Genomic DNA, 14,947 nt, shown 5'->3' on the forward strand with positions numbered 1-14,947 from the left:
TGATGGATTGATCTTCCCTTCATTGACTGTCACCGTAAACGGAGGCTCTCCTACCTTTTTTGCCACCTTCTCCGCCAACTCTTTCTTTCTGGTTAAGCCATCAAGAAGGCCTTTGATCCTTGCCCATAACAGGTACATGTTTAGCGAGTAGTCACACACATTGGTAAACCCATCATATTCTACTAGAACCACTAGATCTCAACGGAACTGCCATGGCCCCCCTTCCATCACGCACTTCCAATCTCCCAAACAATGGCACTGTGCCAAGAACAAGTTTGGTCCTTTAATGTTGAAAGTGACCCCTGAGCGCAAGCCCACACGTTCTTCATGGAATTTAACAGTGCAACATGGATAAATGGGCGCAATGTATGAACCCTAAAGAGAGCTAGCCATCTGACGTCTTTGATCAAATCATCAACCTCACCAGACAGGTCTAGATCCTCCTCCTCCTCTCCGTGCAGATTTGGGCCTGCAAAAACATCTTCTAAACTCGGAACTGGAGCATAACGATCCCAATAGGCATCTTCACCTTCCTCTCGATCTGCATCAGTATTTTTTACTTCCTCGCCGCCCTCCTGACCCTCCGCCATCGAAGGGTCCCCCGAAGTTTGCCCCTCATCCAACCCCTTCATCTTCTGCGCTTCTCCCTCCACCTGAATTCCCTTCGTCCCCCTCCACCATCAGACTTCCTTGGATCCTCCATGTCAATGTCAACCTTGATCGATCGCACTCTAGAGTCACTGATCGCCGGCGGGAGCGCAACAGTTGGCAAAAAATTTATGTGGATATTTGTGGACATCGGCGCCGTCGCCGAAGGACGAGGTAGACCCTAGGAAACCCTAGGGGAAAAACTTACAATGTAGATTAATGTTCATGTGTTGTTGTGGAACAACAAATTTAGACACTTAGATTGATCAAAATATAATTATAATTCACAATGTATACATCGTATGTGACTTGTGATTTGTTACGACAAATAACACCTTATACTTGTAGGCAAATGTATGGGGTGTTCAAACGGGTTATTGGCACTGATCGGTTGCAAGGAGGGGTGTTTCCCGAAGCTGCGATATCACTTTCCCCTCTCTCCCTCTCCTCACACCATCCCCACATGCAGCCCGGGGAAGCCCCATACCTGTCGCCTCTAGCCCCCCTCCCTCCTCCTCCGCCCCTCCTCGCCGTCGCCGGCGCATGTTGACGGGCAAAGCCCAGTCAGCCTGGGCGGCGTCGGGGTATCTTCTCCTCCTCCCTCTGGCGGTGCTTGAACCCTATTTTGTAATAGACTACAAAGCCTTGTTGTAGACAAATAATAAAATGAATTTAGGTGGGGATAACTACCCCGCTTTGACTTTTTAAAAATGCCTTTTGTTTTTTTTCTCCGTGATGATATCAAACAAACTAAAATCCTATAGGATTTAAATAGTCATGACATTACAATTCTATTTGTTTTTCCTGTCCTGCATTTTTTAAATCCATTTCTGAATGTCTGAAAAAAAAAAGAAATCCATTTTTGAAATCCTGCTAATCAAAGAGTTTCTGGAACTTGTAGTCAGATATTTTTGTTCGGGCCATAGTTAAAAAAAGGTTACCCCTACAACATATACACTCGTCGGCGCCTTCGCGTCGGACGAAAGTCCCCGGGGCCGGCGCCGCCGCCGCGGCCCACCCCTGGTTCGCCCTCGCGCCCGACGACGCCCCCGAGAAGCTCCATCGTCGCGTTCGTCAACCCGCGCAGCGGCGGCCGCCTGGGCCCCGTCTCCATGAGCTCATCGGCGAAGACCAGGTCAAACCATCTCTCTCCCCCTCTCATATTTCACATTGCGTGGCGCTGCCTGTGACTGTGAGTGAGCCATTTTAGAGGAAAACATACCGCCACTACGTGATGAGATGGTGGTCGTCCGGCGCTACCTGGAGCTGCTGTCGCGGTGCCGCGGCGGCGCCGACGCGCGGCCGATCGCGCGGATCCAGGCGGCCCTGGTCACGTCGGGCCTGCTCCGGCGCAGCGCGGAGCTCCACGACGCGCTCATCCGGGCGCTTGCCAGCTCCGGGACGCCGCACGCCGCGCTCCCGCTCTACGCCCACCTCATCCGCGCGGGCCTCCTCCCCACCCCGCACACCCTCCCCTCCCTCCTCAAGTCCCTCGCCCTCTCCCCCGCCGTCCCGGGCGCGCGCCGCCTCGCGCTCGCCGTCCACGCCCACGCCGTCAGGCTCGGCCTCACGGGGTTCCTCCTCGTGAACAACGCGCTCATCCGCGTCCACGCGGGCCTGCTAGGGCCGCCTGTCCGACGCGCACCTGCTGCTGCGCGCCTCGGCCGCCGTCGACGCCTCCACGTTCAACACGCTCATCACGGCGCACGCGAGGGCTGGGCGAGTCGCCGACGCCCGCTCCCTGTTTGACGAAATGCCCGAGAAGAATGCTGTGTCCTGGAGTGCCATGGTGAATGGGTACGTGCAGGCTGGGGACGGGAGGGAAGCGCTGAGGGTGTTCTCTCAGATGCAGGCCCAAGGTGTCCGCCCGGACGACACGGTTCTCGTCGGGGTGCTTGCCGCGTGCCCGCAGCTGGGGGCTCTGGAGCAGGGGAAGTGGGTGCATGGTTACCTCAGAGCAAACAATATCAGGATGACCGTGTTCCTGGGCACTGCGTTGGTTGATATGTATGCCAAATGCGGTGAGGTGCAGCTTGGAATGGAGGTGTTTGAGGGAATGAAAGACAAGAATGTACTGGCCTGGACTACCATGATAAAGGGCCTGGCTATGCACGGCCGAGGCTCAGACTCATTGGTGCTCTTCTCCCAGATGGAGAGCTCAGGTGTGAAGCCGGATGACATTGCCTTCATTGGTGCTCTCTGTGCTTGCACACACACTGGGTTGGTTGACAAGGGTCGGCAGCTTTTCAATTCCATGGTGAACAACTATGGTATTAAACCAAAGATTGAGCATTATGGATGCATGGTAGACCTCCTGGCACGGAATGGCCTGCTGAGTGAGGCCAGAGACATGGTTGAGAAAATGCCCATGAAACCGGATGCCTTAATCTGGGGAGCTCTAATGGCTGGTTGTAGGTTTCACAAGAATGTGGAGTTGGCTGAGTATGTTATAAAGCACTGGATTGAATTGGAGCCAGACAAAAGTGGTGCTTATGTACTTTTAGGTAACATATATTCTGCCTCTGGTAGGCATGCTTCTGCGAGGGAAATTAGGCACCTAATGCGTGAGAAGGGAGTTGAGAAGACACCTGGATGTAGCAATGTGGAGATTAACGGAGTTATCCACCAATTCATTGTTGGAGATCTGTCTCATCCGCGCATAAAAGATATTTTGACAAAGTGGTATGAGATAGATAGTAGGATAAGGCTGGAGAGAAGGTTACGTGCCTGATAAGAAAGAGGTTTTGCTTGACATTGAAGAAGAAGAGATGGAAGGTGCACTCAGCCGCCACAGTGAGAAGCTGGCAATAGCATTTGCTTTGATAAGTACAAATGATAATATACCCATTCGGATTGTCAAGAACCTCAGAGTCTGCCAAGATTGCCATCATGTCACCAAACTTATATCCAAAGTATATGGGAGAGAAATTGTTGTTAGAGATCGAACACGTTTCCATTTGTTCAAAGATGGCACCTGTTCGTGCAAGGACTATTGGTAGTAACTGACTAATTTGTCTATTAACAGTGGTACTTGGTCTCAATATAGAGCATGGGCTGTTTAGCACAAAAAAAAAATCTCTTTCATGATACATCAGCGATGCATGAGTTGAGGCGATAAAGTTGGTGAACAAAAAAAAAAATCTTGCTAATTACAATGTACATATATGGTATTAGAGAAATTATTGTTAGAGATCGAACACGTTTCCATTTGTATTAAAATGGCACCTGTTCGTGCCAGGATTATTGGTAGTAAGTAATAGAATTATGTATTAACAGCGGTACTTGTCTCATCATAGAGCATGGGCTGTTGAGTACCAAAAAAAAAAAACTCTTTTGTCATACTCCCAAAATATAGCGTGTATTAGTGATGCATGAGTTGAGGGGATAAAGTTTGTGAAGAAAAAAAGTTCTTGCTAATTATAATGTACACATGTAATCATGCTGTTATTAAGTCGCGAATAGATATTCATTTTCGTCTCTGATAAAAATATATATTACAGGGGTATAACCTTGACGATACAATATCATTAATCTGCATTTGGTTTCATGTTGCATTTAGTTCTGAACCATTTTCATATATCAACCTTTTTGGCTTGTGGAATTTCAATATGAATGCTCGTTCTACCGATAATTTTGGTTCAGATTGCTGCAGTCAGCTTCTTAGCTGTATTGCTGATGCTAAGTGTGTTTCTGTTTTAGCCCGGGTATCTCTTCAGGTAGAGAAAACCTCAGAGTCAGAGTTCAAGTCGATAAAACAAACCGGCCGTTTCATTTGTTTAGTTGATGGCACTAACTGACATATTTGAGCATCGTGTGTGAAACAAACCAGATAAAATACTATCTCCAAAGAAAATGGATTGATTATATACTCCTATCTGACAAGTGTGTAGCACATAAACATTCGGCATATCTTATTTTCAGGAAAAGAATTAACACACTGCATATTATGTGTAATAATTGTATATACCATAAGGTTGATCAGTGTTGGCAATCCAATGCAACGAAAGGAAGCAGCTAATTAACTTCTGCCACAGAAAAGTGGCTTATTTAAGCTGTCTCATCTAACAAGTACAACCCATATGCATCGTAAAAAAAGTACAACCCATATGCACACGGCATATGTTTTTTCAGGAAGAAAACTGAATACAGTACATAGTAAAAGTGCTCTATTATTACATATGGATCCATGCTTGCTTGCAGATCCATCCTTCCACGCGGCAATACAGTCGCAACAAGAATGACAATGCAAAGCCGACTCCAAATCCCAAGCCAACAAATGCGAAAAAAAGGATAATGCCGAGTTTGTCCTGCCACAAACCCTCAGATTCCGGAGGAGCCACTCCAGTTGGAGAAATTGAACTTTGATTGTCACAGTGTTTGGAGAGTGGAACTCCACAGAGACCTGCATTACCTTCAAATGAACTGTCTGAAAATGTTGAGAACTGGTTTCCTTGCGGGATTCTTCCATACAAGTTGTTGTACGAAAGATTCAACCATTCAAGAGAAGTAAGTGAGGTTAACTCCTGTGGTATTTCCCCTGTTATCTGGTTCCAAGAGAGATCCATTGCTTCCAGCTGAGACAAGTTTCTGTACTGAAATGGAATTTGTCCCATGAAGTTGTTGTATGACATGTTAAGTCCGCGCAGGGCAACAAGCCTCCCAATTGACTCCGGAACAGGACCATCAAATGAGTTATTTGAGAAATCTATTGCATTGAAAGTGCTTAAGATTTTGGTGAAACTAAGATCAAACCCTTTGAATGTTATGGTAACAGTATCTTGATAAAATCGTGCACCTGAATATGTCTCATGTCCTAGAACTTCTCCCCCATCACTGACATTTTCCATCATTGCTTTCAGTTCATTAAACCATCCTTCTGGTAGGTTTCCAGAGAAGTTGTTGGAGGCCAAATCAAGTATTTGCAAATTTGCAAAGTAGTTGTTGATTGTATGATCGCCTTTAAAATCCCTTATGGTGCCGTTTAGTTGGTTGAATCTCAAGACAAGAACTCGAAGACGTGGAAGAACACCCAACCAAGATGGAAAAGAACCGATAATTTGATTGTTACCAACATCAAAGAGTTCTAGGCCTTGGCAATTTGATAGTGATCTGGGTATTTTCCCTTCAATTAGATTGTTGTTCAAATCTATTGTCTGAAGCATACATCCTTCTCCAATATTTTCAGGCAGCATCCCATGGAAACGATTCTCTCTCAATTTCAATGTACTCAAGCTATTGCTACCTTGCATTAGACAGGATGGCACCACACCGCTGAAATTGTTGCATGATAAGTCCAGTATCTCAAGATCTTGTTGGGTACAAATAGACCTTAGTATGTGACCACTTAATTTATTCCTGGACAAATCAAGGTAGGTGGTCTTGTAGGGAAGGTACCGACCAAAGTCATGTATAATAGAAGTGAAGCTATTGTTTGAGTAATCTAAAAAAGCCATGGAATTGCTAGCTGTGAGTGGTATAGGTACACTGCCATGCAGTTTGTTGGAACTAAGATTGAGATATCCTAAATTGTGCATATGAACGACAGATGGAGAGTTTTCAAGGCTAGTGAACATATTGTTTGAGAGGTCCAGCGAGGACATGGTATCCTTCCAATTCACCCAGATCCAACTTGGTATGGCTCCATCTATTTGGTTATGTGAAAGGTCCAACAAAAACAACTCATTTGTATATCTCAATGCGACTGGAATTTTTGTAAGGTAGCAAGACGCTAGTCCTAGTCTTGTGATGTGTGGGATATAAGGAAATGGATAGCCATCCTCAACATCTATGACTGATAACATATTATTGGAGAGCAGCAATATATCCAATGCCTTCACCTTCCAAAGAAGGCTAAGTTCCACTGTGCCTTCAAAGTGATTTTAGTCAAGCATGAGAACTTGAAGTCTCATAAGATCAAAGAAAGATTTGGGTATATGACTTGACAAGTTGTTAGAGCTTATGTCGATGTAGTACAGGAAGGAAGATAAGGGGTCTGGAATATCTTCTAGGGTACCACATAGTTCATTTGATAATAAATTTAGTTTTCCCAATGACGGAAGAGTGAACAAAACCTTTGGGATTTTTCCTGCATGCAGATAGAGAATAGTAGTCAAAGAATAGTAAATACCCCCAAAAAATAATGTTATAATGATGTGATATGAGAAGGAAGGAGGCTGCCTTACCGCTCAGCCTATTATCTTGTAAGCCCAAATTTGTAAGCTTGGTCAAGTTCCCAATCCACGTGGGTATTGCCCCAGATAAATTGCAATCAATGAGCTCTAAGCTCATCAAATTTGTACAATTTCTGATCCACAACGGGATTGGCCCAGATAAATTATAGTCTTGTAGCATCAAGTCTGTCATATGCCTAGCGCTGCCAATCGAAGAGAGCATTGGCTTCTCTATTCCTGATCCCGACAGCCACAATGTATTTAGGGATGTAAGGTTAGCAATGGAAGTAAACGTCTGCCTGGGAGATCCTATGTTGCTAAGGCCCAAGAATTTCAGTGACTTGAGATGAACAAAAGAGTCTGGCATCACACTAGAAAGGTTTGTCTCCTCTAGATCTAAGTGTTCCAAAATATTTTTTCCTGGTGGGAAATCTGGTAGTTGCACGGAAAGTCTGGGGTTGTAGGACACATCAAGATATGTGAGATTTTTTAGCAGGAAGATCTTTGTTGGAAACTGTCCTTGCAAATAATTTGCTGAGAAGACAAAAGAGGTTAAGAAAGAGAATTCTGCGAAGAATGAAGGAATCTCAGAAATACTATTTGCCCTGAGGTTGATTGTTGCTAGAAAATGGAGTCGGGAGAATGAATGATGGATATGACCAGATAGATCGCATCCAGACAAGTCAAGATTCTGCAGTAGAGGAACAGAGTCCGCAATAGCAACGGACCAAGTTGGTCCACTGCTGGAGATGTCCACTTCATTAAGATACAGATCCCTAAGATTGGTCAGGTTTGCTACGAGTGTTTGAAACTGTGGCTCTCGAAGATACAAATAATCATTGTAGGAAATATCAAGCGTAAGCAATTTCTCGAGGTGCGCAATTCCAATAGGTATCTGACCAGACAACCCTGTTTCAGACAACTCGAGACTGAGTAACTCGGTCAGCCGCTCAAACCCGAAACTAGGAAGGCTGGCATGGTTGAAGTCGTTACCAGAGAGGCTTAGGCTTCTAAGAGAGGTGAGGTTGAATAGCGCTGAGCTGAGACCACCGGTGCTCTGCAGGCTACGATAACTTAGGTCCAAAGTGATCACCTGACCGGAGGCCCTGTCGCAGCCAACACCCTCCCAGTGGCAACAGTCCGTACCATGCTGCCACGAGGAGAGGTCGGGGTTGTGGAAGGAGTGCTTCAGCTGAAGTAGAGACAAAGCCTGATCAGGGAGGCACTGGACTGTAATCCCATTGCTGCCTTTGGCTGCGTTGTAGGTGGGGCGGTAGTATGTGAGCAGCAGCAGGATGAAGTGAAGCTGTGGGTGCCTGGAGCTCATCTCACTTCTACTTGTCTGCTTTGCAACTTCAAGCTGGTGCCCAGGACAATATATATAATACAGGGTAGCTGTAGAAATCTTCACACTACATTTCGCTCATTCGTTCCTAGCAGTATGAGTTCATGTTCAATGCCACTACCGTTATGGGGCACTACCATTATGGGGCACTAGCAGTTCAAGTGAAAGTTTGTGCACTACCATTATGGGGCAGCGCACGTTGAGGTGCACACTACTGGTTGCAGTACTGGCAGCAGAATGCTTCGTTGTATTAGAGAGACTTGGACTAATTCAAAGTGTAAAGAAGGACTTGATACCATTGATGAGTCAAGGCCCATTTGTCCATTGATTGTACTGTAGTGCCGTAGCATGTCTCCTTGGAAAAAAATATACAGCAGGAGCAAGAGAACGTGGAGGTGTCATTGCTTACTTGTACTCCCTCCGTTCCAAAATAGATGACTCAACTTTGTATTAACTTTAGTATAAAGTTAGGTCATCTATTTTGGAACGGAGGGAGTAGTTATTTTGCTAGTAGCTTGTTGCTTCCTCAACGTAAATGTCTACATATACCAAGAATACTAGGCCCGTAAGGGATTCTTTTTCCTGAATTTTTTGAACTTTTTTTTACGACTCTTGTCAATTTGACGCGTGTGACTGGGTTAATTATGTGCATAGCTTTTTTAACTGGTTAAACAATCTTGCACGTTTCTCTCCTCCACCCTTTGACCGGGCCTTCTGGGCTATTCGATTTACTTGGTACATGCCACGCGTATCTTGCCTGCCCCCGCTTCACACCGCGTGTCCAGTTCTCTCGAGGGCTCTATTCCAGAAATTGCTACATCACAGGTTGCGACTGTCGGTGTACTAGAGTAGGGGTACCCTAGCATCCCGAACTTGTGCACGGGCGGTTGCAGCCACCCGTGGCAAGGCTTGCCGGGTGACCGCCAAGGTCCTCCGTGGTTCCTGTGGAGCCATTCAAGAACAAAGTATCCAAGCCAAGAAGACAAGGCCCCGGCTAGAGGAGCTTGCCGGAAAGACCAACCAAGGCATAAGAACAAAGTATTCACGCCAAGGAGACAAGGCCCCGGCAAGAGGAGCTTGCCGGGAATGCCAACCAAGGCATCTTAAAGAACTTGCCGCGATGTGCCACGTGTCCCGGCGAGGCCCGGTTAGCGACAAGCTTCCGGACGCGACAAGACAATGACCGCGGCAAGGCGCTTGCCGCGGCAAGCTACCTCTCTGTACCTGCGCTCCAGCACATCCACCAACGTGTCGCCCTAGGGCCTTTCCAGGCACGCGTGGCAAGAGGCTATGCAGCCAGCGGTGCGCAGTGCAAGCGGCGCTGACAAGATTGCCATCGTGGCGAGCGGTGGCGTCCCTGACGGTCCCTGTTTGCACTATTTGGGCGACGTAGACGGGCATTTAATGCCTTTGTCCCCTGCCGTCAGGGTTAGGTATGATACACTGTACAGGTTGTTGTACCAACCGCAAGTCCTTTTCCATTTTTTGCCCTTGTCTACGTTGCCACCTGTCGGTGACCCCTTTAGCATATAAAAGGAGGCCCATGCGCAACGTAGAGGGGGGTCGAGGTCAGAAAACATTCACGCTCGGTCTTGTTAGCAGCTGGTGTGTACTGTAGCACTCAGCGCTCCCGAGCAAGAACTCAATACACTCAGACATGCAGCAGTAGGAGTATTATTTCTCCGGAGAGCTCCGAAGCTGGGTAAACCGCTCGTGTGCTTCGCCTCGATCTGCTCTTCGTGCGATCTCCGCCCCCCCGCCGAACCGAAAGGGGCTCGGTCCGCCGGTCCCATAGGTGTTCGTGGATCAGTTTCCCCGACATATTTGGCGCGCCAGGTAGGGGGCGTCGAGGTTGTGTGAACCTGATCCGGTGTTCACACGAGCTAGATCTTCATCTTCTTCATCGACATGCCACCGAAGAAGAAGACTTCGGCGGCAGCTGTTCCGTCCTCGTCGATCCCACCACCACCGGAGCAAACGGGTGGTGGGGTAGACGTCGGAGGAAGAACGGACATCGACGAGGAAACCCACGGTGCTGCCAGGTCCAAGGACAAGGTTGCACAGACCTCGGCGTCCGTACATGTACCGCGCCTATCTCAGGAGGCGCAGGACCGACAGCGTCATGGTATTCGCAGTGCCATACGCTTGTTGGACCAAGATCGAGCTGGAGGATCTCGGGGTGCTCAAGATCAGCGTGCACGCCAACATGCTAGCACGAGCGAGACACGGTCGCCTGGACGGGATACTGCTCCTTCTAACATAGTTAGAAGTCCGAGCATATTCCGCTCTTCGCACCGTTCGCCACTACCGCCCACCACTCCAGCAGAAGCTTTGGCGCGAGCTCAACTGCTCCTGGATTACCCTCCAACGGCAGACAAGATCAATGAATGGAGGGCCACCATTCAGAGTCTCATCGGCTTCGCCAACGGCGACACTCCGCGGCAGCTGAGTACATCGCTGCCGCGGCAGGACTGCCGGGCACGAGCCGGTGGCGACGAAATCGGTGGAGGTGCAACCACCATGCACTCTTCACCCCGAAGGCCAAGATCGCCGACTCGCCGGATCCACCTCGACAGCGACTCCACCGCGTCATCAGATCCACGAGCTCGTCGCGATCAGCGCCAAGTTCTTCGCGAGCGACAGCAAGAAGACGCTCGAACTCGCATCGAGCGCCGAAGAGAAGCGCGGCGTCAATCGGACCAGCGCGCTGGGCCCTCTGTCGACATGCATGCACCGAGGGGACCAGGCGACTTGCTGTACACGGTAGGTTGCCCTGTGTTCACTCATGAGCTGCGGTAAGTCCAGTGGCCCAGCACGAAGAATTTCAAGCCAGACGTGCCAGAGAAGTACGACGGCAAGTCGCATCCGTCGGAGTTCCTCAGCATCTACAACATCGCGGTGCAAGCTGCTGGGGGGCGGGATGACAAGATCCTTGCCAATTACTTCCCGCTGGTACTCAAGCCCAATGTCAGATCCTGGCTCATGCACTTGCCGAACAACTCCATATCCTCCTGGGTAGACCTATGCCATCAGTTTGTCGGCGCTTTTACAGGCAGCCATAAGCCTCCTGGCCAAGAAAGCGACCTTCATCTGCTCGCCCAGAAGGAAGGAGAGCCCCTGCGCAAGTACATTCAGAGATTCAGCCACGTACAGCACAACATCCCAGATGTCCACCCTGCCGCAGTAATCAGCGCGTTCCATCAGAACGTGCGGAACCGCAGGATGCGGGAGGAGATGGCGATGTGCAAGATCAGAGACGTCAGTGAGCTATATGCCCTGGCCGACAAGTGTGCACGAGCTGAGGAAGGAAGGAAACTCCCCGGGGAGAATACAGAAGCAGGAGGATCTGATAGCGAAGGGACTGCCCCGGCAAAGAAAAACCGGCGGCGGAACAACAGGAAGAAGAAAGGCAAAGATGTGCTAGTCATTGAGCAGTCCGGCAACGGAGGTAGCGCCAAGAAAGCCAAAGCTGGTAGCTCCGGCGGCAACAACTACCAGGCTGTGGCGGTCGCCGACAAGCAGCACGGCACCAACAAGCAGTACTGCAAGATCCACCGCACCAAGGGCCATGACCTCCAGAGCTGCAAGAAGGTCGAGCAGCTTGTCGAGCAGCAAAAGGCTGAATACGAGCGACGCGACAAGGAGAAGGCCCAGGAAGGTGCTGGAGGAGCCGGCAAGAAACGCCCCGGCCGAGGAGGACGTCGCGGCAAGGCCAAGCAGCGGCAAGGAGACCGACCTCCCCGCGGCCGCGACAAGGATGAAGATGACGACGAGGATGAAGATATGGATGATGACGAGACCGATGAGCAGGAGTTCCAGAAAGCCACGGAGGTCCTGTGCGTTGACGGCGGTGCTTCTCTGCATACTTCACACCGCCAGCTCAAGCAGTGGGTGCGGGAAGTTAATGCGGCAGAACCACCCGTCGAGTCACGCAGGCCTCTGAAATGGTCCAGCACGCCTATCATCTTTGATATTGAGGACCACCCTGATCGCATAACTGCGGTCGGGTGCTTGCCGATGTTGGTTTCACCAACTATCCGCAACCTCAAGGTCACTAAGATGCTAGTTGACGGCGGGGCCGGCTTGAACCTGATCTCCTTCGCGGTACTCCAGAAACTCCAGATCCCTGATGGCGAGCTCGAAGAGACCGGCACATTCCAAGGAATCAATCCGGGAAGGAGCAAGCCGAAGGAAAAGATCACGTTGCCAGTGACATTTGGCAGCGAGTTGAACTTCAGGACTAAGAGGGTCACTTTTGACGTTGCTGACTTTCCATTGCCTTACAATGGAATACTCGGCCGTCCAGCACTCGCCAAATTCATGGCAGCCTCTCACTATGCATACAACGTGCTGAAGATGCCAGGCCCGATAAACGTCATCTCTGTCCCTGGCGACAAGAAGGATGCTCTTATCTGCGCCGACAAGATCTACCGGGAAGCAGCAGCCGCAGCGGATCGCAAGCCACTTGCCGTTGAAGCTCCCGGGGCGAAGAAAAGGACCAAGTCCGGCAAGAGTTCTGATGCCCACTCCGGCAAGCGCACCTCTTCGGAGTGCTGCGCTACCGTCGAGGACGCACCATCGAGCTCCACCGGCAAGTGTAAGAAGACAATGGCAGCTCCACCAGAGACCAAGAAGGTGTCCGCCAAGGAGGATGGCACTGGTGGTACCTTCACCATCAGTGCCACTCTCGACCCTAAATAGGAAAGCGCGCTCGTTGCTTTCCTGCGGGCGAACGTCGACGTGTTTGCGTGGCAACCGTCTGACATCCCCGGTGTTCCCAGGAAAGTAATCGAGCACCATCTTGCCGTCTGTCCTCATGCGCGGCCCGTCAAGCAGAAAGTCAGGAAACAGGCAGTGGAGCGCCAAGAATTCATCGCAGAAGAAATCAAGAAATTGGAAGCAGCAGGCCTTGTCAGAGGAGTGCTCCATCCTACGTGGTTGGCCAACCCTGTAGTCGTGCGCAAGGTAAACGGGAAATGGAGGCTTTGTATCGACTTTACCGATGTCAATAAAGCCTGTCCCAAAGACCCGTTTCCCTTGCCGCGCATCGACCAGATTGTTGACTCCACGGCCGGATGTGACTTGCTTTCATTTCTTGATGCATACTCAGGATACCATCAGATCTTCATGGCAGAAGAGGATGAGCAGAAGACTGCATTCATCACCCCATGTGGCACATACTATTTCATACGGATGCCTTTCGGTTTAAAGAATGCTGGTTCAACATTTGCAAGGGTAGTCCATAACGCTTTTGAGCCGCAAATACACAGAAATGTGGAAGTCTATATGGATGACATAGTGGTCAAGAGTAAGGACAAGGCGACTCTGATTCAAGATTTAGACGAAACCTTTGCAAATTTGCGCAAGATCAACCTCAAGCTTAACCCCGAGAAGTGTGTGTTTGGAGTCCCCTCTGGCAAGCTCCTCGGGTTCTTCGTGTCTCAGCGGGGAATTGAAGCCAATCCCGACAAGATCAAGGCCATTGAGTAGATTGAAGCACCAAAGCGCGTCAAGGATGTACGAAGACTTGCCGGTTGCATAGCTGCTCTCAGCAGGTTTATCTCTAGGTCTGCTAAGCGCGCCCTGCCATTTTTCAAAATATTGAAAAAGGCAGGTCCAATGAAATGGACTTCGGAAGCGGAGGCTGCACTGCAGGACTTAAAGAGATACCTGTCCTCCACTCCAACACTTGTCGCACCTAAGCCACAAGAGAAGTTGCTGCTATATATAGCGGCAACCAATCAAGTGGTTAGTGCTGCGTTAGTAGCAGAGAGAGAGGCGGATGATGAGCCAGCAACCACGGCAGATGCATCCAGTGACAAGCAGGGGACTTCACCGGCAAGCTCTGGTCCCGACAAAGATAGATCTACGCAAGCGCGTGAGAAGATGCAGAAAAGAATGGTGCAGCGCTCAGTTTACTTTGTCAGTTCCCTTCTGCAGGGGGCTAGTCAAGGTACTCTGGTGTGCAGAAATTGCTTTTCGGCCTTCTCATGGCCTCGAGAAAGCTGCGCCATTACTTCCAAGCACATGAGATCACAGTCGTCACTCGTTTTCCGCTGAAGAAGATACTGCAAAATCCAGAAGCAACAGGCAGGATTGTCGAGTGGGCACTGGAACTATCAAGCTTTGGCCTCAAGTTTGAGAGCACTTCAACTATCCAAAGCAAAGCGTTGGCGGAGTTCATAGCAGAATGGATGCCAACACAAGATGAAGAAATTCCAGAAACGAGCATCCCCGTCAAGGAAGCAAGCAAAGAGTGGCTGATGTACTTTGATGGTGCCTTCTCGCTGCAAGGCGCCGGTGCGGGCGTACTACTTGTTGCACCCACCGGAGAGCACCTCAAGTACGTAGTCCAGATGCACTTTCCCAAGGAGCAAGCAACAAACAATACCGCAGAGTATGAAGGTTTGCTCGCCGGTCTCAGGATCGCAGCAGACCTTGGGATCAAGAAGCTCATTGTCAGGGGTGACTCACAGCTTGTCGTCCGCCAAGTTAACAAGAATTATCAGAGTCCGTTGATGGAAGCTTACGTTGATGAAGTGAGAAAGCTAGAGGAGCACTTTGACGGCCTACAGATGGAACATGTTCCAAGAGCTCAGAACGACATTGCCGATGGCCTGTCGAAGTGCGCCGCACTTAAGTTACCTGTGGAACTAGGGATCTTTGTGCTCAAGCTGACTCAACCGACTGTAACACCGTCAACTGGACAAAGCAAGAAGAGGAAGTTGATTTCTGGCGACTATTTTCCGGCAGAGCTTCCCGAAGCCGCCGCCAAGAAGGTCCC

General features: G+C 49.5%; 1 protein-coding gene and 1 pseudogene across 1 annotated transcript; one reads left to right on the forward strand and one right to left on the reverse strand.

Moving 5' to 3' along the window:
• The first annotated feature begins 701 nt into the window (after positions 1-701).
• On the forward strand, positions 702-3,876 carry LOC119279359 (annotated as a pseudogene).
• Positions 3,877-4,782: 906 nt separating this feature from the next.
• LOC119275006 (receptor-like protein 9DC3) lies at positions 4,783-8,145 on the reverse strand. Its single transcript, XM_037555785.1, has 2 exons — positions 7,499-8,145; positions 4,783-5,886 (listed from the first exon to the last, which is right to left on the reverse strand). The coding sequence occupies exons 1-2, from the start codon at positions 8,143-8,145 to the stop codon at positions 4,821-4,823; spliced, it is 1,713 nt and encodes a 570-aa protein (XP_037411682.1). The 3' UTR covers positions 4,783-4,820.
• Positions 8,146-14,947: the final 6,802 nt, after the last annotated feature.

This window comes from Triticum dicoccoides, chromosome 3B (assembly GCF_002162155.2).
Source record: "Triticum dicoccoides isolate Atlit2015 ecotype Zavitan chromosome 3B, WEW_v2.0, whole genome shotgun sequence".
Taxonomy (NCBI): domain Eukaryota; kingdom Viridiplantae; phylum Streptophyta; class Magnoliopsida; order Poales; family Poaceae; genus Triticum; species Triticum dicoccoides.